Genomic DNA, 21,813 nt, shown 5'->3' on the forward strand with positions numbered 1-21,813 from the left:
CCAGTGAATGGGGCACTCTTATAAGGGACAGACCAGAGTCGTTTGCTGGTGACCGCAGCATGTGCTGAATTCCAATGCACTCAGTGGATCAAGGAATAAACCCCCTCCCCATCACATCATCAAGTACTTGACCATGATCGACGCTTGCCTTCAAGGAACTCCAATCGTTACTGTCTATCCTGAATCGTTGCGTTCAATTCCCCGCCCTCGCGACTGTCTCTGATGTCAGTCCCTGTATCTTGACGAAGAGAAAGCTGGTCCGATGGACGACCAGAAAACCCGTTAGCTAGATAGTACTACTGCTAGCTGCGTCCCCTCCTTTGTAGGATAAAATCTCGACTCTTTCTCCCTAAGTGGGCAAAGGAATCGAAAACCCAAGACAATCCTTGTTGGCTGTCTGCTACCCCATAGCCACTTCAGCAATGGGCTGCTGGCACTCTCTTCTGATTTGGTCCGTGCTTGGACCAGTTGTGCGATCCGCGAATTTGACTTCCCATGTAGATCTATTGTAAGTAGTCCGAGCTCTCGTACTGACCCCGCGTTGAGAGTCAAAACCAAGGAGGGGGAGACAGCTAATGGTGGTATATTCCAGTTTGGGCACGGAAAATGGCGGCAACGACTTTCCTGGCGCTGCACGTCCGTTTGGTATGGTGAAACTAGGTCCTGACCTCTACGTCTCTGGGACAGACGCCTACTCCGGCTATTTGCCCAATGGTGAATTCTCCGGGTTCAGTATGATGCACGAACAGGGCACAGGCGGTGCACCCAAGTACGGCACAGTCTCGCAGCTGCCGCTCACAGGGCACATCACGAACCCGCTCTCCAATATCACCGTCGGCCGTACAGGCACGGACAAAGCGGCGGTGGGCTACTACCAAGCTCAAACTTCCGAGGGGACGGTGGTGCAATTGAGCGCATCCGCCCACGCGGGAATCTATCGCTATACCTTCCCCCTAGGCTCCATGGCAAACGTCCTCATTGATGTTTCGCATGTTTTGCCGTCCTATAGAGGGATGGGACTGAGTCAGGGCTATAAAGGCGGCAATATCACTGTCTTCCCGGACGGGCACTATGAAGGTCATGGTGTGTATGATAATGGCTGGAACCGTTCACCTGACTGGTCGGTATATTTTTGTATGTTCTCTCCCTTCCCCTTGCGTCAACAGTCCTTGAAACAGAGCTCATAGAAGACCAGGTGGTTATTTCGATGCCGCTCCTATCAGTAATCGAACCTATGTGGGGACAGATGCAGATGGCAGTGTTCGACAGAACAATGGCTTCGCGTCGTCTAGCTCGGGCTCGACTCGAGTCGGGGCGGTGTACACATTCCAGGACACCTCTGTGACATCACGAGTAGGAATATCTTGGATCAGCACCGAACAGGCCTGCAGGAACGTCAACGATGAAATACCTGAAGACAAGGAGCTTGCCTCTGTCGTCGCCGAAGCTCAAGCGGAATGGGAGTCCAAAGTCTTGTCTAAGGTGACAACCAGCAACACCAATGAAACGACTCTTAAACTGCTGTATACATCGCTTTATTTCATGCACTTGATTCCGACTAACCAGACGGGCGAGAACCCTGGATGGTCGTCCTCGGAACCGTACTATCAGGACATCTTCACGTTTTGGGTGAGTATCTCCCTAGGTAGTCCGGAACAAGATTCATTGCATCGCTCACACGATTCAAGGATCTTTTCCGATGCTCAACTGCTCTCATGCAGATTCTGCAGCCAACTGCCTATGAGGAGCAAATACGGTCACTTATCGATATTTGGCGCTTTGAGGGCTACATGCCGGACGCTCGCTCTTCCAATTATAACGGGCGCTCTCAGGGAGGTTCAAATGCCGACAACATCCTTGCAGATGCTTATGTTAAGGGGGTACGTGGTGCCGTGAACTGGGAAGATGGATACAAGGCGATGGTGAAAGATGCGGAGGTGACCCCTGCCAATTCCCCGGTCGATCCCCAGGCTCCCGACTCCTCGACCAAGGAAGGACGAGGTGCGCTACCAGACTGGCTTCGCTTAGGGTTCATCACACCCAGATACTCCCGATCGGTCACACGAGCGGTGGAATATTCCTGTAATGACTTCGGTCTGTACCAAGTAGCCTCGGGGTTGGGGAAGGAGGAAGATGCGACGAAGTATCTGAACCGGTCGCGCAACTGGCGCAACCACTGGAATCCCGAGCAGACTTCGCTTGGGTTCTCTGGTTTCGTGGTTCCTCGCAATGAGACAGGTTTCATGGAGACCGATCCCTTGGGTGACAGTGGCTACTGGGGCGATCCTTATTATGAGGCCAGTAGCTGGGCATACTCTTTGAATGCCATCCATGATATGGAGAAGATGATTGAGTGGATGGGAGGAAATGAAACCGTACAGAAGCGGCTTGACACCATGTTTACTGAGGGGGCCAGTGGTTCTAGCGGAATCATTTTCGATCCAACGAACGAACCGTAAGTCCTTGTCCTCAGATGAACATCATGGGAGAGCATACTGACTTAAGTGTTTAGCATGTTCAACGTCCCTTACCTATACCATTATATCGGCCGACAAGATCTGTCCGTTGCACGGTCGCGCAGTGTCGCTAAATCGTACTACGGTACCAGTGCGTCAGGCCTTCCTGGAAATAGCGACGCAGGTGCTATGCAGACTTGGATACTGTGGAACATGATTGGGCTGTACCCTATCACTGGGCAGTCTACTTTCCTGATCCATTCCCCTTGGTTTGAGTCCCTTACCATCGATCTTGGAGAGGGAAAGACACTGAGCGTCACTGCCACTGGCGGTGACGGCAATGGCGGAGGTAATGTCTATGTGCAGTCGCTGAAGTTGAATGGGAAGGACTGGAAGAAGAACTGGCTGGCGTGGGAGGACATATTCGCTGAAGGTGGAACGCTGGACTTTGAACTTGGGCAGACGGCGAGTGGCTGGTTCACTGGCGAATTGCCCCCAAGTCCGGCTTCGTAAATACTGATAATTCCTTACCATGAACATAGGTAGTAAGATGTTTTTCTGATCGAATCAGGGCCGCTCTGAGCACAGCTTTGTTAGTGGTGGAGTTTGGACCAGAATGAGGCTGCAGTCAACACGAGTAGTTCTCACCCATCCATCTCCTCCGTCAGTAGACGAAGGACTTGACTAGAAATGGGTAAAGCAGGCGTTGCAGATTTTGTTCTTAGTGTTATGGAGCAAAACCGTGACCCAGTGCAGACAATTGTAATTGTGTTGATCATCATCTCAATACGATCTGCCCCAGAGAAGCGCCCGGATGTGCTAGGAGGAGGCCGAGGAGGAAGAATGGTCGATCACTAGGTAGTTCTAGAAGATCGCCGAGTTAATCGGCAAACTGTTCGGGACTTTGGAAACCCCTTAACCGGGCTCCTTTGTAGGTGTATTGCGGCGTACATACGTGCCAAGTATACATCAGGATATGTTGAATCACGTATGTCTCGTGGATCTGTTGAAGGATTTGTTAATTTGACCAAATTCGTGAAGGGGACGTGTAAGTTGATGGAGTGCGAGTGGGAGCAAGGCCTACGGGTGGTTCCCATCTCAGGCTCCAAGGCATGAAAGCTACCTGGGTTAGCGCCTTCGAAACCAGCAACCTCACGCACGATCACCTCCACTCCAGTCCACTCCAGTCCACCACCCCAGAGCAGATCATAATTCCAATGCTTGATCAATGACGCCTTTTGGCTCCCCTGATACACTGATGTTTATCCTTCCCCTGGGATGTGCTCCATTCCCAGAACCTGCAGCCCCTCCACGTGGTACTACTCTTGCGCTTGTAACATGAAGAGCGCTCTCTGCCTGCCAACGTGCTCAACCTTGACCCAACTCTGTGTCAATCACTCTACAGTACAGCCCCCTGCTGGACCAGTCGACTACGTCTCTGATTTGCTGTCAGGCAACCACAGATTGAAAATACGCAACCGATACTTCACACCACATAGCGGATCACAATGACGTTTCTAAAGAGCGTTAGCGAATATGAGCACGACATCCTCGTTTTCACTCTGATCGGCAGCTGCCGCAACTCCAGCCACTTCCCACATCCTTCCCATAAGAGACTCAGTACACGGCTCTGTGCTCCATCTACGTACTGAGTACTGCATGCTGCGGAAGGCGAAACCTTAATCACGGTAGCGGTATGCCACTAGCAAAGTCAATCGTACTTGAGATTCGAGCTGCATTTGCTGCCCTGGGAGGCTATATTTCCCTATTGTCGGGATGTGGAGACCGCGGAGATGTTCGCAAAGACTGCTGCCGAGTTGATCCTGTCTTTGGATTGGTCACACAGCCGCTGACAGGCAAGGTCGATCAATTTGTAGACTATACGAGCACAATCCGTGGTTTCCTACCCTCGAGATCTCCACCTTCGTGGAGAAAGGGTTCTCAGGGACGGCTCAGCAGCTGCTAGGCTAATCCAGCTGATTGAGAGACATGAATCGCATTTAAGCGTCTCTCTTAACTAGATTTGGAAAGCAGGCTCCTAGCTCCCAGGGTCCATTCATTCTTGGCGCATAGATTACTGCATCGTCGTTTCCGTTGAAGAAAACGGTATACCAACTTACTTGCTAGATGCATATAGCTGCATACATCTCAGGATGAGGATTACGAATGACCGTCTGGCTGCAGTCGCTCGATTCAGAAACGTCTGCCAAGTTTGCATGGATTCTGTGCTCATGCTACTTACTCAAATGCCCTAGGCTCTTGTGGCTTCCTATCCGGCATCACAGCGCTTCGAGTTATAGCTTGAATTAAGAAAGGTATGTGTATCGTTCAAGCCAGTAGTAGATCAGTATCGCGTCGGAAAAGCTCCTTTGATCCGAAAGTGTGGCTTTCAGCCACCGCATGGTGGGACAGTCAACAAAGTGCCGATCACAATGGCAGTGGCGGGATTTGTTCCGAAGGCTGCATGCGATTTGAGTGAAGATCAGCGGGACCTTGCGAACTGTGATAATTGAGCAATCGACTTCATTTCGTACCTTGCTTGCTGCTCACCACCAGCCGTATGTCGTGAGCTTTTCTGAAGCCCAAAGGTTGTTTCACAGCTCCCCTTTGGCACTGTGTTTGGAAGTCTTGAAATCATGACTATGCAAGCAAGAAGCAGCAAACGCAGGTCACGATATGTCTTTACTCGACTGTACCTGATGATCACAGGTAAAGTTCAAACGGTGTAAAGCCTGAGAGGGTAAACAGACTATGATCATCATTATCCTATGCCAATCCGTATCCACAATGAGGCAGCTCGTCATCTCCATTCTCTCACTCTCCCGAGCAGAAGCTACAGGTTAGGCAATTGATGTCGATCCATCATCATCCTACACTCCTAGGCCCTCGTCAAAGCAGAGAGCCAGGGCAAGTGAATTGGGATCAATTGCCAATCCAGCTTTGGCATATAAAGACGGTCTTCACCACCCATTCTTCTCTTTTCTTTTTCTCATCCAGCAGCGAATCATTCACTCTTTCTCGAAGTCCAACTTCCTGTCATTCCTTGTCAATACTTAATACCTTAATCAACATACTTCTCTCTCTTTTTTTCCTATCACATATATCATCACAATGAAGGCTGCTTTCCTCACTGTTCTCGCCGCTCTGGCCACTGCCACCATCGCCGCCCCTGCCGGCAGCTTGACTGAGCTCACTCAGGTTACCAAGTCTCTCTCCTCTTCCGGCTCTTCAGTCTCCAGCGGCGCTGTTGCTTCCTCTGCTGCTGCCGGCTCTGCTAGCGGCCATGTCGTTCAGGACCTGAGCGGCAATGTCAAGCAGATCCTCACCGTTACTGGACCTGATGCCAAGCAGCTCCTCATCGAGTTGAGCCCTGATGTCACTGGTCTTCTTTCCAGCCTTGGCCTCCCCGGCGTCGGAGTCGCTGTTGGCAGCGTCGTTCAGTCTGCTTCTAGCCTCGGTGACCTGCTGACCGACCTCGCTCAGCCCCTTGAGGGTCTGCTCACCGTTGTCGGTCAGGATGGCGGCGTTCTCCTCATTCAGCTCGACCCCTCCGTTACCGCTCTTGTCTCCAGCCTTGGCCTGCCTGGCGTCGGTACCCCGGTCGGAACTGTTGTCGGTACTCTGGGTCAGAATCTGAAGCGCTCCAACGGCGAGATTGTCCAAGATCTTGCCCCCCAGGTCAAGAACGTCCTTGAGGTCACCGGTCCCAACGCCAAGCGCCTTCTCGTTCAGCTTAGCCCCTCTGTCGCTTCCCTCGTCGCCAATCTCGGTCTCCCCGGTGTTGGAACCTCGGTTGGCAGCATCGTCAAGACCGCTGGCAACATTGGTGACCTTCTCAAGGATCTCAGCACCCCCGTCGAGCAGCTCCTCACCGTTGTTGGCCAGGATGGCTCCTATCTCCTCATCCAGCTGTCTCCTGAAGTTACTAGCCTCGTCAGCAGCCTCGGACTTCCTGGTGTTGGCACCTCGGTCGGCACTGTTGTCGGCACTGTCGGCGACAACCTGTAGATGGTGAGTGTTGCTGGCCCTGCAAGTATGGAAAAAGAAATTGAACGAGACTAACAAATCTCTTGCTTTGTTTAGGGGACCATGCTTGGTGGACGCTGCGCCAATATTGAACCTGTTCCAGATACCCTTTTTCATTCGATAACGTCGGTGTGATGGCCCGATGGGTGACCGACCATGTATAGCAACGAACAAGCTACAGTGTATCTATCTCATTCTGGTGTATCTTTGCGAGCCCGCCGGCGTGTCGGTTTTGCATATATTGGGAGAAACCCCAGACTATATAGATTTAATCTAATTTTACGAGTTACTGTGATTCCCACCGCGTCTGTCGCACACTTCACGGCGTATCTAGCTACACCGCCGATCTGTTTCAGGGGATTGAGACGGACGTCTGAACGATGGAGCTCGACAGCCCTAAGGAGGTTTGACCACTTCGGTTGACCCGGAACAGAATGATGGACCACGGAACAGACACGAATTATCCATCCTCCGCGATCCTGCATAGTGATCAGTGATCAGGAGAGTAAGTTCTGACGAGCAGTTCGGCCCCTGAGCAATGTCCAGCCTCCAATGACCTCCAATGACCATCAGAGGAATGGGTGTGGATTTTGCAAGTTGTTGTTGGGGTAGGGCTAAATGGCTCTGGTGTTTCAGGTGAGCGGGCCCATCCATCCATCGGCCACTGCGATTCTTCCCGGCTTCGGCGACTACTAACTAGCAACTTGCCTTTTCCCCCTTCCATGCGCAACTCATCGTTTCACTACCACTACTACTCTTGCTCCATCTTGTTATAACTTCTTCAATGTACATCACAAATAAATACGTTCGATCCGTTCGATATGTCCGAAACTAGGAGAACACGGTGCTTTGAACTCCTTATCTGAAGACAATCTGAAGCTCAAGCCATGCTGATTTACCCGACGTCAACCCGCGCCCATCAGGGGGGATTTAATCTATTTGAGTCAGGGTCCAGAGCCTGCTCGCCATACTCCAAATCCAGGACCTGGTCCTCCATAGTGGCTCCGTGAACTCCATCGCACCAAGTATATGGCCGACGCTGATGGTTTTAAGTTGGTCCAGGTTTTGCCTAGTTGGGCAAGCTGCCCCGTTGTGTGCTGTCAAGAATAGCATTACTCGATCAATGGGGGAGTAGTCTATCGACTAACGACGACCGAGATGTCTCCTGCTCCTTGGTTTCCACTCTCCACGCGGTTCAAGACTTCCAAGAAGAATTGTTAGCGGCTGCAAGGCGGTTAGCTCAAACGGCAAGCCGCTGTCGGCAAATGGCCGCGACGGTGGAATGCTTTCTGATATAAAGAGGGAGGCAAAGGCTCGCTGACGTGGACTCGGTGATACATCCTCTCAACTTTCCTTTCTTTTCATGTACACTCTTTGACAGACGTCTCTACCACACTCTTTTCTGTGTCATTTTTTGTTTCTTTCGTTCCTTTTCGCTTTTCTATCGCCAAATCGGCACGGCACCATGCTTGTCGACAAACTCTCTCTTTTTGCCGCCGTGGGCCTGGCGCCCCTGCTCGCTGCTGCGCAGTTGAGCGGCTCTGTTGGACCTTTGACCTCGGCCAGTACTAAGGCTGCCACCAAAACCTGTAATGTTCTCGATTACGGAGCCAAGGCGGACAAATCCACCGATCTGGGCACTCCCTTGGCCTCTGCCTTTGCCGACTGCAAGACGGGCGGCTTGGTTTACATCCCCGAGGGTGACTATGCGATGTCCACCTGGGTCAAATTGGCCGGAGGTTCAGCCTGGGCCTTGCAGCTGGACGGTACCATCTACCGTGACAGCACGGAGGGGGGAAACATGATCATGATCGAGCACACCAGCGACTTTGAGCTCTTCAGCAGCAACTCTAAGGGTGCCATCCAGGGTCTGGGCTACGAGCTACACAAGGATGACAACTACTCCGGCCCACGCCTGCTGCGCGTGTGGGATACTACGGATTTCTCGGTTCACGATATCATTCTGGTCGATTCGCCTGCTTTCCACTTCTCAATCGATACTTGCACCAATGGTGAAGTCTACAACATGGCCATTCGTGGTGGCAACCACGGTGGTCTTGATGGCATTGACGTGTGGAGTGACAACATCTGGATCCACGATGTGAGCATATCGTCCAGTTTTGCAAACTGACCGAGGCTAACAGCGTCACATAGATCGAAGTGACGAACAAGGATGAGTGCGTTACGGTCAAGGTATGACCCCATGCCTTAGATCATATCAAAGATGAAAATCCTGACGAGACCCGCAGAGCCCGGCACACAACATCCTGGTCGAGAACATCTACTGCAACTGGAGTGGTGGCTGCGGTATGGGCTCCTTCGGAACCGATACCAACGTCACCGATATCACCTACCGTAACATCTACACCTGGAACTCGAACAACATGATGTTGATCAAGAGCAATGGTGGAAGTGGATTCATTGAGAACGTTGTCCTTGAGAACTTCATTGGTATACATCCCGACGCTACCTCCCTGACTACGAAGACGAGTGCTAACCATAATTTCACTAATCAGGGCACGGTAACGCCTACTCCCTCGATATCGACAGTGCGTGGGCCAGTATGAGCACTGTGGAGGGCGACGGTATCCAGATGAGCAACTTCACGATCAAGAACTGGAAGGGTACTGAGGAATACGGTCTGACCCGTGGACCCATCAAGATGATCTGCCCTACCGGTGCTCCTTGCTACGACATCACCATTGAGGATTTCGCGATGTGGACTGAGAAGGGCAGCGTGCAGTGGTACTCCTGCCAGAGCGCCTATGGATCTGGATTCTGTCTGAAGGACAGTGACGACCACGCCGCCTATTCCGCTTCCACCACCACTGTGAGCTCCGCTCCCTCGGGCTACTCCGCGACCACGATGGCCGGCGATCTGACTGCGGCCTTCGACACCACCCTTTCTATTCCTATCCCTACCATCCCCACTTCCTTCTACCCTGGCGCTACTCCCTACAGCGCCCTGATGTCCTTGTCCTCTTCTGGCGCTAGCCACGGTACCCCTGCGACCAGCGCAGCTCGTGCTACTAGCTCGGCTACCAGCTCGGCTACCAGCGTTGTGAAGTCTTCTTCGTCCTCCACCTCGGAGTACGTTGCGGCCACCAGTGCTGCTGAGTTTGTTGCCACCACCGCTGTGAGCAGCGCTCAAGAACAGATTACCAGTGCCCCCAGCTCGTCCAGCTCCTCTAGCAAGCACCACCAGGGGGGTCAATGGCAGCAGGGACAGGGATGGGGCCAGTCTCAGGAGGAGGATGTGGGTGGCTGCAACGCTTAGGATGTTAGATCGATTTCCAACTTCTGCTATGAAATGAGGTTAGCAGCCTGGTTGCACAGCAATTGTCCCGAAAAAGTTGACGGGGAGGGAGAATCTGCAGTAGTCAAGTGACTCAGCAAGCCTGTCCTACTTAGTATAATATAACATCTAGCATAAAAAATCAATTGAATTGTCTTGCGACCCAGTTTGGTGTGTGCTGCTGCTGCTGCTGCTGCTGCTGGTGCTGCTGCATGCGGGAAGTGGTTCCAGCCGGTGCCTGGATGTAACCTTATCGCCCCTGAGCTTGGACATGGATCTTGACACTGGGCCAGTTCACATCTCAACGTAATCAAGGATTATCTCTGCTTTCGGCATATCAATATAGGTTTGATAAAGGAAAAACAGCAGAGTCATTTTCTTTTTCAAAACCAAAATTAGCTTACCTGCCGACCGACGGGAAAGTGCCAGGCTTACAGTAAGCGGGGGTGATGTCACTGTCACCCGCAACTCCGAAGCAGGAATGAATCCCGCACTAGGCTCTATACAGGAGCTTTGGCCTCGACCATCTTTAGATTGTTTGCTGCTGTTGCTGTTGCTGCTGCCACCCCCGCATGTGCTCTGGAGCTACCCTCCTCCTCCTCCTCCTCCCCTCCTCAACACTCTTTCGCCTCCCCCTCCCACCCTCTCTCTTCCTTGTCTTTTTTTCTTTTTCTTTCCATCACTGTCTTCCCATCCGACTGAAACTTTCCCAACTACTTTCAACCTCCTCAAGCTTAGGGCTGGACGTTGTTCGTTTCGCTTTACTTCCATTCGGTTTCTCCATCCGAAACATCACCACATCTCTCTAACCTTTCCAATGGCATCGGATTCAGCACCCGCAGATGGCACTGGTGAGGGAAACTCCCTTCATAATCTGAAGCATGCTGATTGTTGCTCACCTTTCTGATTCAGGTGTCATCAAGCTCGACCCATGGCTCGAGCCGCACCGCGACGCTCTCAAACGTAGATTCGAGTTTGTTGAGCATTGGGTCAAAACGATCAATGACCACGAGGGTGGCTTGGAGAAGTTCAGCAGGGTACTTACTTGATTTTATTTTCTCCATCAAACACCTCATCCCGCGAGCTGATCGCGGGTCCGATCGAAAATACCTTACCTTTTTCTACTAATCATCTCCGATCATCCCGCATTCCACTGACACTGACCAAAACCATCGGGTGAAAACCGATAGGGCTATGAGAAATTCGGCCTCAATGTCGCCGAAAACGGGGATATCATCTACAGGGAGTGGGCGCCCGGGGCCGTCGAAGCTCAATTAGTCGGCGAATTCAGTACGTCTAGGTGCTATTCCTTGAGATTCATGGAAGCGACTTACTGAACAATTGGGGGGCAGACAACTGGGACATCAAGGCAAATCCGATGAAGCAGAATGACTTTGGCGTCTGGGAGGTCACAGTACCGGCGAAGGATGGCGCGCCAGCCATCCCGCATGATAGTAAGATCAAGGTGCGGCTGAACCAGGACCCTCCCCCTTCCGGTGATGTTATTGCACGATAAGGCTGATGTCTCGCATCGCAGATCACGATGGTCACACGCGGTGGGGAGCGAATCTACCGTATACCCGCCTGGATCAAGCGCGTTGTACAAGATCTGACCGTATCCCCGACCTACGAGTCGGTGTTCTGGAACCCTCCCGAGGCCGAGCGGTATCACTTCAAGCACCAACGTCCGACCAAGCCCGAGAGTCTGCGCATCTACGAGGCGCACGTCGGGATCTCCTCCCCGGAGACCAAGGTGGCAACCTACAAGGAGTTCACCACGAACATGCTGCCTCGGATCAAGTATCTGGGCTACAATGCCATCCAACTCATGGCCATCATGGAGCACGCGTACTACGCCAGCTTCGGCTACCAGGTCAACAGCTTCTTCGCGGCAAGCAGTCGCTACGGCCCGCCGGAAGACTTGAAAAAGCTGGTCGATACCGCGCACAGCCTGGGTCTCGTGGTGCTTCTGGATGTGGTGCACAGTCACGCTTCCAAGAACGTGCTGGATGGTCTGAACATGTTTGACGGCACGGACCACCTATACTTCCATTCTGGAGGGAAAGGTCAGCATGATCTGTGGGACAGTCGTCTGTTCAACTACGGACACCATGAGGTGCTGCGCTTCCTCTTGAGTAACCTGCGGTTCTGGATGGAGGAGTATGGCTTTGATGGATTCCGGTTTGATGGTGTTACCAGCATGCTGTATACGCATCACGGTATTGGAACGTGCGTCCACCCCCAACCACTCCATTCGCAATACATGGACTAACTCAAACAAGTGGTTTCTCTGGCGGTTATCACGAGTACTTTGGGCCCGCCGTCGACGACGAGGGTGTCATGTACCTGACTCTTGCTAACGAGATGCTCCACAACATCTATCCCAACTGCATCACGGTAGCCGAGGATGTATCGGGCATGCCAGCCTTGTGTCTACCTCACTCGTTGGGTGGAGTTGGCTTTGACTACCGTCTCGCCATGGCCATTCCCGACATGTACATCAAGCTCCTGAAGGAGAAGTCCGATGACCAATGGGACATCGGCAACCTGGCTTTCACCCTTACCAACCGCCGCCACGGCGAGAAGACTATCGCCTATGCTGAGAGCCACGACCAAGCGTAAGTCTGCCTTTACACCACTGGAACAGTTTTTGGTGGCCCCTCCCTCGAACAATTCAACTAATGCATCTGGCTCCAAACCAGTCTCGTGGGCGACAAGTCCCTCATGATGTGGCTCTGTGACAAGGAGATGTACACGCACATGTCCATCCTCACCGAACTGACCCCGATCATCGAACGCGGGATGTCCCTGCACAAGCTGCTCCGCCTGGTCACCCACGCCCTCGGTGGCGAGGGGTACCTCAACTTCGAGGGCAACGAATTCGGCCACCCGGAGTGGCTCGACTTCCCCCGCGCGGGCAACGACAACTCGTTCTGGTACGCCCGGCGCCAACTCAACCTGACCGAGGACCACCTGCTCCGCTACCAGTTCCTGAACGAGTTCGACCGCGCCATGCAGCTCACCGAGGACAAGTACGGCTGGCTGCACGCGCCGCAGGCATACGTCAGCCTCAAGCACGAGGGCGACAAGGTCCTCGTGTTCGAGCGCGCCGGCCTCCTCTGGATCTTCAACTTCCACCCTACCAACAGCTTCACGGACTACCGGGTCGGCGTCGACCAGGCCGGCACCTACCGCATCGTGCTGGACAGCGACGACAAGGCCTTCGGCGGCTTCGGCCGCAACGACAAGGAGACGCGCTTCTTCACCACCGACTTCGAGTGGAACGGCCGCCGCAACTACCTGCAGGTTTATATTCCCACGCGGTCCGCCTTGGTGAGTTTGCCAGCTCCTCTCCCTTTGTCCTAAACCCCCCCCCCCCCAAGGCCCACCTGGTGTATTCCTGGATGCTAACAAAACCCGATTGAATACAGGTCCTCGCACTAGAAGAGACCCTCTAAGAGCCTAGTTGGTCCTTGCTCTACCAACACGCCTCCCCAAAGGGAACGTCCCCAGCAGCAGGCAGCTAGCAGCAAGGCCTCTGAGCCTCCTCGCTAGCTAGCTGGCACCTCCTGATCTGATACCTATCTATCTATCGAATTTCCTAGCGATTGACAAACCAAATCCTTTGTTCTCGATTGTTTATTTTGTATGTTAAGCTACTCGTGTTGATATAATAGCCAAGAAGCAAGCAATGCAATAGACTGAAGTATGACTTTGCGATTGTAGATGATTAAGTACAAGAGAGGGAGGAGAGAGGGGGGCTGCCGCGGCCAGCGGCACTGGAGACTGGTGAGGGAAGACCAAGGAAATCATGACCCAGGCTTCCCAACTGCATGTAGTGTCCCCACCCCACTTGGATCAAAGCTGGCGCCTAGAAAGATGGGGTAAGGGATGGAGTAGCTCCCTGCTGGGGTGCTGACTATCTATCATTGATTACAGAGTATGGGGAATTAGACCGGGACAACAAGCTACGTGGCAGTGAGTAAGCGTCATAGAGATGTCATTACCATGCTAACTACGCGCTGACAGATGATCCCAACAAAAGAAAAGAGTACAATTGTCTCAGCCCGGCGGGTATGAGGCTGATGGTGGTCATTTTGACTTACTTACATGAGCACGTAGTGTAACACAAGCCGGGAAGTCTCCATCCCGGCTTTGGGATGAGGGATTGCCTCCAAGTGCTCCTGCTTCCTTGATGAATCGTTGGACTTGATCAAAATCCTTTCTCTCATAACTCCCTTTTCTCAATTCGAGTACTGTACAGGCATCGATGGAAACCGGATCATGGAAGAAAGGTAGTCCATGTCTAACATAAAAGGAAAAGGGCGCTTAAAAACAATATTACATTTAGGCCTTGTTCTCGAGCTCGGCCAAGATCTTCTCACCCTTGGCACGGGCAGACTCGAAGTCACCAACCATGTAGAAAGCAGCTGGAAAACAGGTCAGCAAGGATCTCACTAAAAACACAGGAAACGAAGATTCAACTTACCCTCAGGAAGGTCATCACCCTCTCCGCTGATGATAGCCTTGAAACTGCGGATGGTGTCCTTGAGGTCGACCAGCTTACCCTCGATACCAGTGAAGACCTGGGCGACGGTGAAGGGCTGGGACAGGAAACGCTGGAGCTTACGGGCACGCTCGACGGTAAGCTTGTCAGCCTCAGACAGTTCGTCCATACCCAGAATGGCAATGATATCCTGGAGGGACTTGTACTCCTGGAGCATCTGCTGGACACGGGTGGCGGTGTCGTAGTGGTCCTGACCGACAATACGGGCGTCGAGCATACGGGACTTGGAGTCGAGAGGGTCGACGGCAGGGTAGATACCCAACTCAGAGATACCACGGGACAAGACAGTGGTGGCGTCCAAGTGAGCGAAGGTGGTGGCAGGGGCAGGGTCAGTCAAATCGTCAGCGGGCACGTAGACGGCCTGGACGGAGGTAATGGAACCCTTGGTGGTGGTGGTAATACGCTCCTGCATACCACCCATGTCGACGGCCAGAGTGGGCTGGTAACCGACGGCAGAGGGGATACGACCCAGAAGGGCAGACACCTCAGAACCGGCCTGGGTGAAACGGAAAATGTTGTCAATGAAGAGCAGCACATCCTGACCCTCCTCGTCACGGAAGTACTCGGCGATGGTCAGACCGGTAAGGGCGACACGGGCACGGGCACCTGGGGGCTCGTTCATCTGACCGAACACAAGGGCGACCTTGGATTCACCCTCGAGCTGGATGACACCGGTCTCCTGCATTTCGTGGTACAGATCGTTACCCTCACGAGTACGCTCACCGACACCGGTGAAGACGGAGTAACCACCGTGGGCCTTGGCGATGTTGTTCTGCAAAGTGAATTAGTCCCCGTTACTGGCGAGATTCAAGGCCAGACAATGACTTACGATCAACTCCTGGATGAAGACGGTCTTACCGACACCGGCACCACCGAAGAGACCAATCTTACCACCACGGGCGTAGGGGGCAAGGAGATCGACGACCTTGATACCAGTGACGAGAATCTCGGCAGTGGTGGACTGCTCAGTGAAGGCAGGGGCCTCAGTGTGGATGGGACGGAACTTGTCGGCCTTGATGGGACCACGCTCGTCAATGGGGTCACCAGTGACGTTGACGATACGGCCGAGAGTGCCAGGGCCGACGGGGATGGTGATGGGAGCACCAGTGTCACGGGCGGCAGCACCACGGGTCAGACCCTCGGTACCTGGAAACAGACGCGTTAGGGAACCAGCACGACAGATGTTGACACCGAGACCACGCATTGGAAGGGATAACCACGAAGGAGGAGGCCGAGTGTCGAGATCTCTCCATGGTGGCTGGTGCAAAGTAGGTGAAGCTTACCGTCCATGGCAATAGTACGAACGACATTCTCACCCAAGTGTTGCTAATGCTGGGGTTAGCTATCCAAGCTTTGATGTAATGTCGAGCTGAAAGGTAGTGGTGGTGGACATACAGCAACCTCAAGCACGAGCTTCTGGCCGTTGTTCTCGGTCTCAATGGCGTTGAGAATGGCGGGGAGCTTCTCGCCGTCGAACTTAACTGTAGTCGAGAGTCAGATATTGTAATCCTTGATGGCCATTGAGTCGTTTTTGATGGAATTGGGGATGGTATCGCGGTCGGAAAAGATTTTCGCGTAGCCGCCGGCAGGGTTTTTTTTTTTTTCTTTCGGCAGGCGGGAAGGCAGGGAGCAAAGTTGAACATACCGTCAACGACGGCACCGATGACCTGGTGAATCTTGCCAATAGAGGCAGCCTCAGTGCTGGCCAGACGGGCAAGGGAGGGAAGACCGTTGGTCTTGGGCTGGAAAGCGCGACGGGCAACGGGGGTAGGCCGAGCAAAAGCAGCCCTCCCGAAGGTCCGGGCAAGACCGCTGAGGAAGAAGAACAAGCCAAGGTTAGTTCATTCAAAGTTCTTTGATCAATGGAAGGATGAACAACAATATGAAAAAGGAAAGTAATAGTGGGGGATGGGGGGGGAAGGTTGAAGCTTGGGGTATATGGATTGGGGGTCTGGAGTAGTATACCTCTTGAACATGATGATGGTGTTGAAGAGCGAAATGGGTATAGAGGGAGGTCAAAGGGGAGGATGGGGGGAAGGGAAAAGAGAGGGAGAAAGAGAGGAAAAGGGAAGGGAAGAGGTTGAGAGGAGAGGAGGTCAGGTTCAGTTGAGGTGAGGTGGATCCTACGCTTGGCCGAGTCTGTCCGGCTTAGCCTTTCCGGGGCGGTTTTGCCGACGATCCCGTGATGTACCGAGCAACGCGCTGTTGTGTGTGTTTTCTGGCCAGTTGTACAGTACCGTGTGTATTGGACTGGTAATGGTACTTACCTACTACCTCCCATCCAGCATCCATGCATGCATTGCATGCATGCAGTAGAGAGGGCAAAGTAGCTCCGATGTATACTATACACGAAGAAGGTACCGAGTACAATGTACTGACTGTACAGTACCTCAAGTTACCTGGTCCATTCAGGCTAATCCTTTTCCTCCTTCTCCTCTTTTCCACTACCCTAAACTAACTTACTAACTACCACCCATGCTCATGCTCTGCTCAATGCTCTTCCCGTCTGTCCGAGTACATACTTAGTCCAGCTGCACACCTGGCAACCAGAACCAACCCAAACCTTGCCCTGTTGGGGTAACTTAACAAGTAACAATCCAACCCCATCGGGGCACACACAAAATGGGGGATCGGACTTGGCACCAGCCCAGCCCGGATACTACTAATACCAACTGGAAACCCCCGCCTCTTTCGTAACTTGCCCTTTCAATGATGGATATATACTTCCTACCTCTTGATGTTTAATACCAATAAGCATGATTCTTCTTTACAAATAGTACTCTATTCTCAGTTCAGTCATCTACATATACCACCTCCATCCATTCCCATCACGCCCAAACCCTCCCCTACACGTACCTAGAAGCAAGTGGTTGCTCCGACAACATCCAGACATGCATTGCATCCATTCATACAGACAGAAAACAAGCGACGGTATCGGACCAACCGCCAACCGCAACGAAAAAAAATCTGACGTGTTCCCGTGATTTCCAATTCCGGTTTTCCTTTTCAATCAATCCCCCCCCTCAGGCTTTTCTCCCTCAGTCCCTTGGCCCCAGGCTCGTCGGTCTAGCGGTGTCTCGAAAGCTCAATCTTCAGTATTGACACGTATGAGGGGAGACAATTGAGCTCCGTCGTAGTTTCCTAGCAACCTAGACCGATAGTTGGATGAGGCTGGGGGGAAAAAAAAAAACTCAACTGCTCCCCGATAAAATATCGCTTAGCCTTGTACGGAGTACTCAGTACGTGTACCGGTCTTGTTGTAACAATGACGTTTCCAAAAGAGCCGCACACATTTTACATTACTGGAGAGAGTAGTAGCTCAAAGCACCTACCAACCCAGCTAGTAAGTGGCTAAGCCGTCTTCCCCAAAATCTGATATCGGGTTCTTGGTTCACCCGTGGGTATTGAGTATACACATCCTGGGGGAAATGAAATAATTTCTTCAGCAATTGGACAACCTTATGGCACTAGCACTGGTACTGTACCTTACACACAGCAAAACCAAAACTAAAAGAGAACCAAAAAAAAACCCCCCGATCTAAGGCTACAAAGGAGATACATTGATTATGGCACAGTACGAGGTACAGAGGGGTCTTTTTGGGCTTGACGTTTGACAAACAAAACATGTGCGAGAGCAGGTGTCCAAGCTGGATGGAGGGTCACCCATCCGCCTTGATCAGAGGGGCGCATCGAAGCAGGCAGGAGTCGGGGTTAGCCATCTATCAAGCCAACGCTGTCGCTTGCCACTCGTCCAATCGTTCTACCTTGATTCCCGAGGAATTGGCCGGGAATTTATTGCTTCTCAGCAGGAGGGCTCTGGACGAAGCCCTTGCCTTCGTAACCCTCGGAGCTGATGCCGTAGATGGGGTTGATCTTCTCGCGCTGTTGAGTGGAGAATACCGGATTAGTGATTGTTCGTATACATCAGGCCCCTCCTCTCACAGGAAGAGAAGGAGAGGAGGGTACGAAAGACCACAAAATGCATCTGAGGGACTTACGAGAGCGTATTCGTTGCTGGCCTCCTGCCACTCCTTGCTCATGGTCTTGGGGAGGGGCTTGGCGAAGTAGTGGACGGCGTAGAAGACACCGACACCAATGGAGCAGTACTGGAGGACCTTGACGAAGACTCTGAAGGCCTCACCCTTGGGGGGCAGAGTGCGGGGACCGTGGTTACCGAAAGAGATGAAGTAGGCTGTATTGTGGGGAAGAACAGAACCCGTCAGCAAAATTCTGTCTGCGCCAGCCAGCAACCAAAAAAAAAAGCATCTCAGGCAGGTTAAGAGAACATACCGGCCTTCTTCTCCTGGAGGGTCAACTGGTGCCAGTCAGCCTGCATGCGGTCTCTGAGCTGCATCCACAGGTCGGCCTGCTCCTGGGGGGGCATGGCCTCCCAGCGCTTCTCGATACCGGCGAGTGTGGGATTCGAGATGGCATGCTCGGAAGCGGCGCGAGTCTGCTGGGAAGCAATGGTCTGCTTCTCAGCCTGGGGACGAGCGTTCAGGCAAGCCATTGGGCTCGAGGCCGTGCGGTAGGAGCGAATGGCAGCGGTGGGCATGGCCGAGCTGCGAGCAGCGGCCCGAGAGATGGACTGAGCGAACATGTTGTGCGAGAGATGACGGGGCGTCTGGCGATCAATCAATGGTAGCAATCAACTCTCCAGGAGCAAGAGGAGCGATTCCTCGATATGGGAGAATGGTGGACGTTGGGGGTGGTGGAGTGGAGGGGTGACGAAAGAGTCGCGATGGGGGGGGGAAGAACGACGTTCGATGATCTGTGGTTTGAGGTGGAAAGTCGAGTATCCGGACAGGCTAGCTTAGTCCATTTTACCACCACTCTCATTGGCCTATTACCAAAACCCGTCCCGACCGCCCGTCCGCCTTTGCCCGTCTGACTGAATCCCTCTTGTCCCCCAAGAACATCAGACGATGCCCATGATCTTGATAAGGGGTGTCGCCCGTGATCAGGATTATTTCTTGGCTTGGCGCTCTAGTGCAAGTTCAAACTACTGAATACTATAGTAACGACATTTTCGCATCGTGAATTGCCAGAATTGAAGGGAACTGGGAATGACCTCTCTTCCACGCGCTCAGGATAGGTAGCTACGTCAGTCGACCTTAGAATCCCACAAGATTACTTCCCAACTCTACAACGCCATCGCAAGAGAAGGGAGAGAGCACGATCTCCGAATTTTGATGACCCGGATGTAGCTCCGTGTATTTACTTCATACCCACTGCATCAGTCCTTTTCCATGTCGACCAACAGCAACCTATTCTGTACACGCGAACGCTGAACAAACAAGCACGAATCCCTACCCAGCCGGTCAACCCCAGAGTGTGCCAGAATCGCTTGGAGGATTATACGGTAACTATGCATAGGAAAGAGAACAAAGCAGGGTCAGGTCGTAACGATCTCATATTGAACTAGATTTGTGCAGGGAGACTCGGAGAGAGCTGCTTCGTTCCTGGTTCCGTCGCGATTCGAGATGATGCGTTGCGATGCAACAACCAGCATACTTACCCTGGCCCGGACCCAGCCGGCACCGTCATTTATTTGCCAGCCTTGCCACCGCTGGCCTCGGCCAGGACGGTCTTCCACTCAATGTCGGACTTGTCGTCAGCGTGGATGGAGGTGTGGATGTTGAGGGCGTTCTTCAAGTTTTCACGGGTGCTGGCGTAGATCATGGACCACTAGCGAAACAGCGTCAGCACTGGAAATTCTGAAGGTCACAAGAAATAAGTCACGAAAGAGAACATACGAGAGTGGGGGTTTCACTGGGGACCCAAGAGATGAAGATGATCTTGCTTCTGTTTCGAGGGAAGAGAAGGTTAGCAAGACTGTACTTCGGCGGGGACCCGCAAAGAGCGCAAGCGATCATCGTACCTCTTGCCCTCACCACCGCCGAGGTCGTATTCCACATCATAGACGGCGTAACGGGGAGCGGGCCGACCGTTGCTGTCCTTAGCGGCTTCGAGCTTGCTGCGGAAGACCTCGTAGTCCTCGTCCTGGGAGGCCTCGTCGACGACGACTTCCTTCTTGTTGTCGGCGATCTTGAAGATGATGAACTTGGTCTTGCTTCCCTTGGCACCTCCGCTCATGCGGAAGTCGTTGAATGCAGTGATGCACTCATCCGTGATGGAAACACTGTTGAGGCACGGACATGTCAGCCTGGTCCCGGAGACCACCGAGCTCCCCACCACTCCCGACGGGGCAAAGTATCAACATACCCAGATGCGAGCTAGAAGATAGTGAAGAATCCAAATTAGTTCGGAGCGTAGCCAACGCAGAGACACATGTACTTACCGACATGGTAGATTATAGTTCTAGAGTTGAGATGGGGAGTGGGCTAGTGGATAACCTGCGCATGCACGCGATGTCAGTTGGCCAGATTCCCCTATTTGTCCTCTGTCGTCACAGCACGGTCGGTGACTGCAGGAATAAAGCACCAAGCTGAGGAGGGACTGAGAAGGCGGCTTACCGAACACTGAAACAACCTACTCAGGTAATGTTCGAGAAAGGCGGAAGATAATGGAAGAGAGAGGGTGAGGGGGTGTTGTAAAGGGAAGAATAGTGGTAATAATGGGGGGGGGGATGAGAGCCGAGATGGAGATAGAGGGGCATTTAGTTGTTGTGCTTTGCGCTCCAGCGGCGGCGGGCGGGCAGTGGGGGTCCTGCCACGTGATTCGTCCCATCGCACCACCAGCCGCCATTTTCCCTTTCCACTCTTCCCCCTGAATTTGCTGGGCGATGACGGAGTGGCAGTGACTCTACCTACTAGCTTAGTTAAGTTGCTACCTAGGGGAAAGGGGAGGTCCATGGTGGACTACCCAGTGACTAGTGCTGTAGTATTATAGCATGGGCAGCCATCACCACCACCACCATCACCATCAGCAGCAGCAGCAACATCCCGCATGATGCGCATCATCTGCAGCCTCGTGCCTGCAGCTCTGACCAGTTCCTCATTTAGTCACCAGAAATCTCTCTCATACCTACACTATCTATTGTCAATGGAGAGCTCACAGCAAACCATAATGCTTAGGTAGTCGAACCACAGTCGACTGACCGCAGTCAGTCCCTCGTTCTATTCTCGGAGCTGTAGCCAAAATGAATCTTGTTTTCGCACCGGAGTAAACCGCCGTTGATGGGTGGCTAACCATGGGACTAGTCCCGGCTAGCCCAGTGATATCACGTCAGTCCAGCCTTGGTAACTTAAGGCTGCAAATTCAATACTTAGCTAGCTACGTACTGTACCTGACATCTACCCTGCACAGCCGTCGCTCGAAGACACGATGCGACTGTAAACAATGATAAATTGGTTAGTCTCAATTTCCACAGTGTAGATGCTTATATGATGATTTGATTTTGTGAAAAACTCGATAAATAAATAAAAGCTGTGCGGCGTCGCATCATGCGTAAGATGGGAGTGCGTGAGGACATAAAAAATCTGTCCACACTCTAGGCGCTGAAGTAT

The 21,813-nt window shown here is 52.7% G+C and overlaps 7 protein-coding genes across 7 annotated transcripts; 4 read left to right on the top strand and 3 right to left on the bottom strand.

The window, feature by feature from the left end:
• Positions 1-422: 422 nt before the first annotated feature.
• BO86DRAFT_429583 (alpha-1,2-mannosidase family protein) lies at positions 423-2,969 on the top strand (the record flags this gene model as incomplete). The annotated part of the gene is made up of 5 exons (XM_025675647.1): positions 423-508; positions 593-1,134; positions 1,196-1,629; positions 1,689-2,455; positions 2,513-2,969. The coding sequence occupies 5 exons, from the start codon at positions 423-425 to the stop codon at positions 2,967-2,969; spliced, it is 2,286 nt and encodes a 761-aa protein (XP_025528135.1).
• A 2,560-nt stretch (positions 2,970-5,529) lies between these two features.
• On the top strand, positions 5,530-6,464 carry BO86DRAFT_447951 (uncharacterized protein; the record flags this gene model as incomplete). The annotated part of the gene is made up of 1 exon (XM_025676615.1): positions 5,530-6,464. Exon 1 carries the CDS (start codon positions 5,568-5,570, stop codon positions 6,462-6,464), a length of 897 nt encoding a protein of 298 aa, XP_025528136.1. The 5' UTR covers positions 5,530-5,567.
• A 1,307-nt stretch (positions 6,465-7,771) lies between these two features.
• On the top strand, positions 7,772-9,915 carry rhgB (putative extracellular rhamnogalacturonase). The gene is made up of 4 exons (XM_025677736.1): positions 7,772-8,583; positions 8,637-8,675; positions 8,732-8,933; positions 8,999-9,915. Exons 1-4 carry the CDS (start codon positions 7,948-7,950, stop codon positions 9,757-9,759), a joined length of 1,638 nt encoding a protein of 545 aa, XP_025528137.1. The 5' UTR covers positions 7,772-7,947; the 3' UTR covers positions 9,760-9,915.
• Positions 9,916-10,351: 436 nt separating this feature from the next.
• BO86DRAFT_388956 (1,4-alpha-glucan branching enzyme GLC3) lies at positions 10,352-13,484 on the top strand. The gene is made up of 8 exons (XM_025671998.1): positions 10,352-10,628; positions 10,690-10,814; positions 10,968-11,067; positions 11,130-11,242; positions 11,315-12,006; positions 12,060-12,395; positions 12,480-13,110; positions 13,209-13,484. The coding sequence occupies exons 1-8, from the start codon at positions 10,595-10,597 to the stop codon at positions 13,233-13,235; spliced, it is 2,058 nt and encodes a 685-aa protein (XP_025528138.1). The 5' UTR covers positions 10,352-10,594; the 3' UTR covers positions 13,236-13,484.
• A 283-nt stretch (positions 13,485-13,767) lies between these two features.
• On the bottom strand, positions 13,768-16,445 carry BO86DRAFT_388958 (F1F0 ATP synthase subunit beta). The gene is made up of 7 exons (XM_025671999.1): positions 16,310-16,445; positions 15,990-16,156; positions 15,740-15,825; positions 15,628-15,670; positions 15,174-15,490; positions 14,267-15,116; positions 13,768-14,207 (listed from the first exon to the last, which is right to left on the bottom strand). Exons 1-7 carry the CDS (start codon positions 16,318-16,320, stop codon positions 14,125-14,127), a joined length of 1,557 nt encoding a protein of 518 aa, XP_025528139.1. The 5' UTR covers positions 16,321-16,445; the 3' UTR covers positions 13,768-14,124.
• A 1,384-nt stretch (positions 16,446-17,829) lies between these two features.
• Positions 17,830-19,128, bottom strand: BO86DRAFT_388959 (cytochrome c oxidase subunit IV family protein). The gene is made up of 3 exons (XM_025672000.1): positions 18,635-19,128; positions 18,343-18,536; positions 17,830-18,226 (listed from the first exon to the last, which is right to left on the bottom strand). The coding sequence occupies exons 1-3, from the start codon at positions 18,942-18,944 to the stop codon at positions 18,137-18,139; spliced, it is 594 nt and encodes a 197-aa protein (XP_025528140.1). The 5' UTR covers positions 18,945-19,128; the 3' UTR covers positions 17,830-18,136.
• Positions 19,129-19,891: 763 nt separating this feature from the next.
• Positions 19,892-20,651, bottom strand: BO86DRAFT_399204 (actin-binding ADF family protein; the record flags this gene model as incomplete). Its single annotated transcript, XM_025673614.1, has 5 exons — positions 19,892-20,032; positions 20,101-20,149; positions 20,226-20,486; positions 20,570-20,580; positions 20,646-20,651. 5 exons carry the CDS (start codon positions 20,649-20,651, stop codon positions 19,892-19,894), a joined length of 468 nt encoding a protein of 155 aa, XP_025528141.1.
• Positions 20,652-21,813: the final 1,162 nt, after the last annotated feature.

Source organism: Aspergillus japonicus, assembly GCF_003184785.1.
Source record: "Aspergillus japonicus CBS 114.51 unplaced genomic scaffold BO86scaffold_21, whole genome shotgun sequence".
Lineage (NCBI taxonomy): Eukaryota > Fungi > Ascomycota > Eurotiomycetes > Eurotiales > Aspergillaceae > Aspergillus > Aspergillus japonicus.

What these genes read in the sequence shown, in the direction of transcription:
- rhgB (XM_025677736.1), top strand. Translation starts at nt 7,948, where the DNA reads ATGCTTGTCGACAAACTCTCTCTTTTTGCCGCCGTGGGCCTGGCGCCC. An exon ending in ATGAGTGCGTTACGGTCAAG is followed by an intron (nt 8,676 to 8,731) that starts GTATGACCCCAT and finishes CGAGACCCGCAG; the next exon opens with AGCCCGGCACACAACATCCT. An exon ending in TGTCCTTGAGAACTTCATTG is followed by an intron (nt 8,934 to 8,998) that starts GTATACATCCCG and finishes TTCACTAATCAG; the next exon opens with GGCACGGTAACGCCTACTCC.
- BO86DRAFT_388956 (XM_025671998.1), top strand. Translation starts at nt 10,595, where the DNA reads ATGGCATCGGATTCAGCACCCGCAGATGGCACTG. An exon ending in ACGCATCACGGTATTGGAAC is followed by an intron (nt 12,007 to 12,059) that starts GTGCGTCCACCC and finishes AACTCAAACAAG; the next exon opens with TGGTTTCTCTGGCGGTTATC. An exon ending in GCTGAGAGCCACGACCAAGC is followed by an intron (nt 12,396 to 12,479) that starts GTAAGTCTGCCT and finishes GCTCCAAACCAG; the next exon opens with TCTCGTGGGCGACAAGTCCC.
- BO86DRAFT_388958 (XM_025671999.1), bottom strand. An exon ending in CATCGGTGCCGTCGTTGACG is followed by an intron (nt 15,826 to 15,989) that starts GTATGTTCAACT and finishes TCTCGACTACAG; the next exon opens with TTAAGTTCGACGGCGAGAAG. An exon ending in TCTTCATCCAGGAGTTGATC is followed by an intron (nt 15,117 to 15,173) that starts GTAAGTCATTGT and finishes TTCACTTTGCAG; the next exon opens with AACAACATCGCCAAGGCCCA.
- BO86DRAFT_388959 (XM_025672000.1), bottom strand. Translation starts at nt 18,944, where the DNA reads ATGTTCGCTCAGTCCATCTCTCGGGCCGCTGCTCGCAGCTCGGCCATG. An exon ending in CCTCCAGGAGAAGAAGGCCG is followed by an intron (nt 18,537 to 18,634) that starts GTATGTTCTCTT and finishes CCCACAATACAG; the next exon opens with CCTACTTCATCTCTTTCGGT. An exon ending in CCAGCAACGAATACGCTCTC is followed by an intron (nt 18,227 to 18,342) that starts GTAAGTCCCTCA and finishes TCCACTCAACAG; the next exon opens with CGCGAGAAGATCAACCCCAT.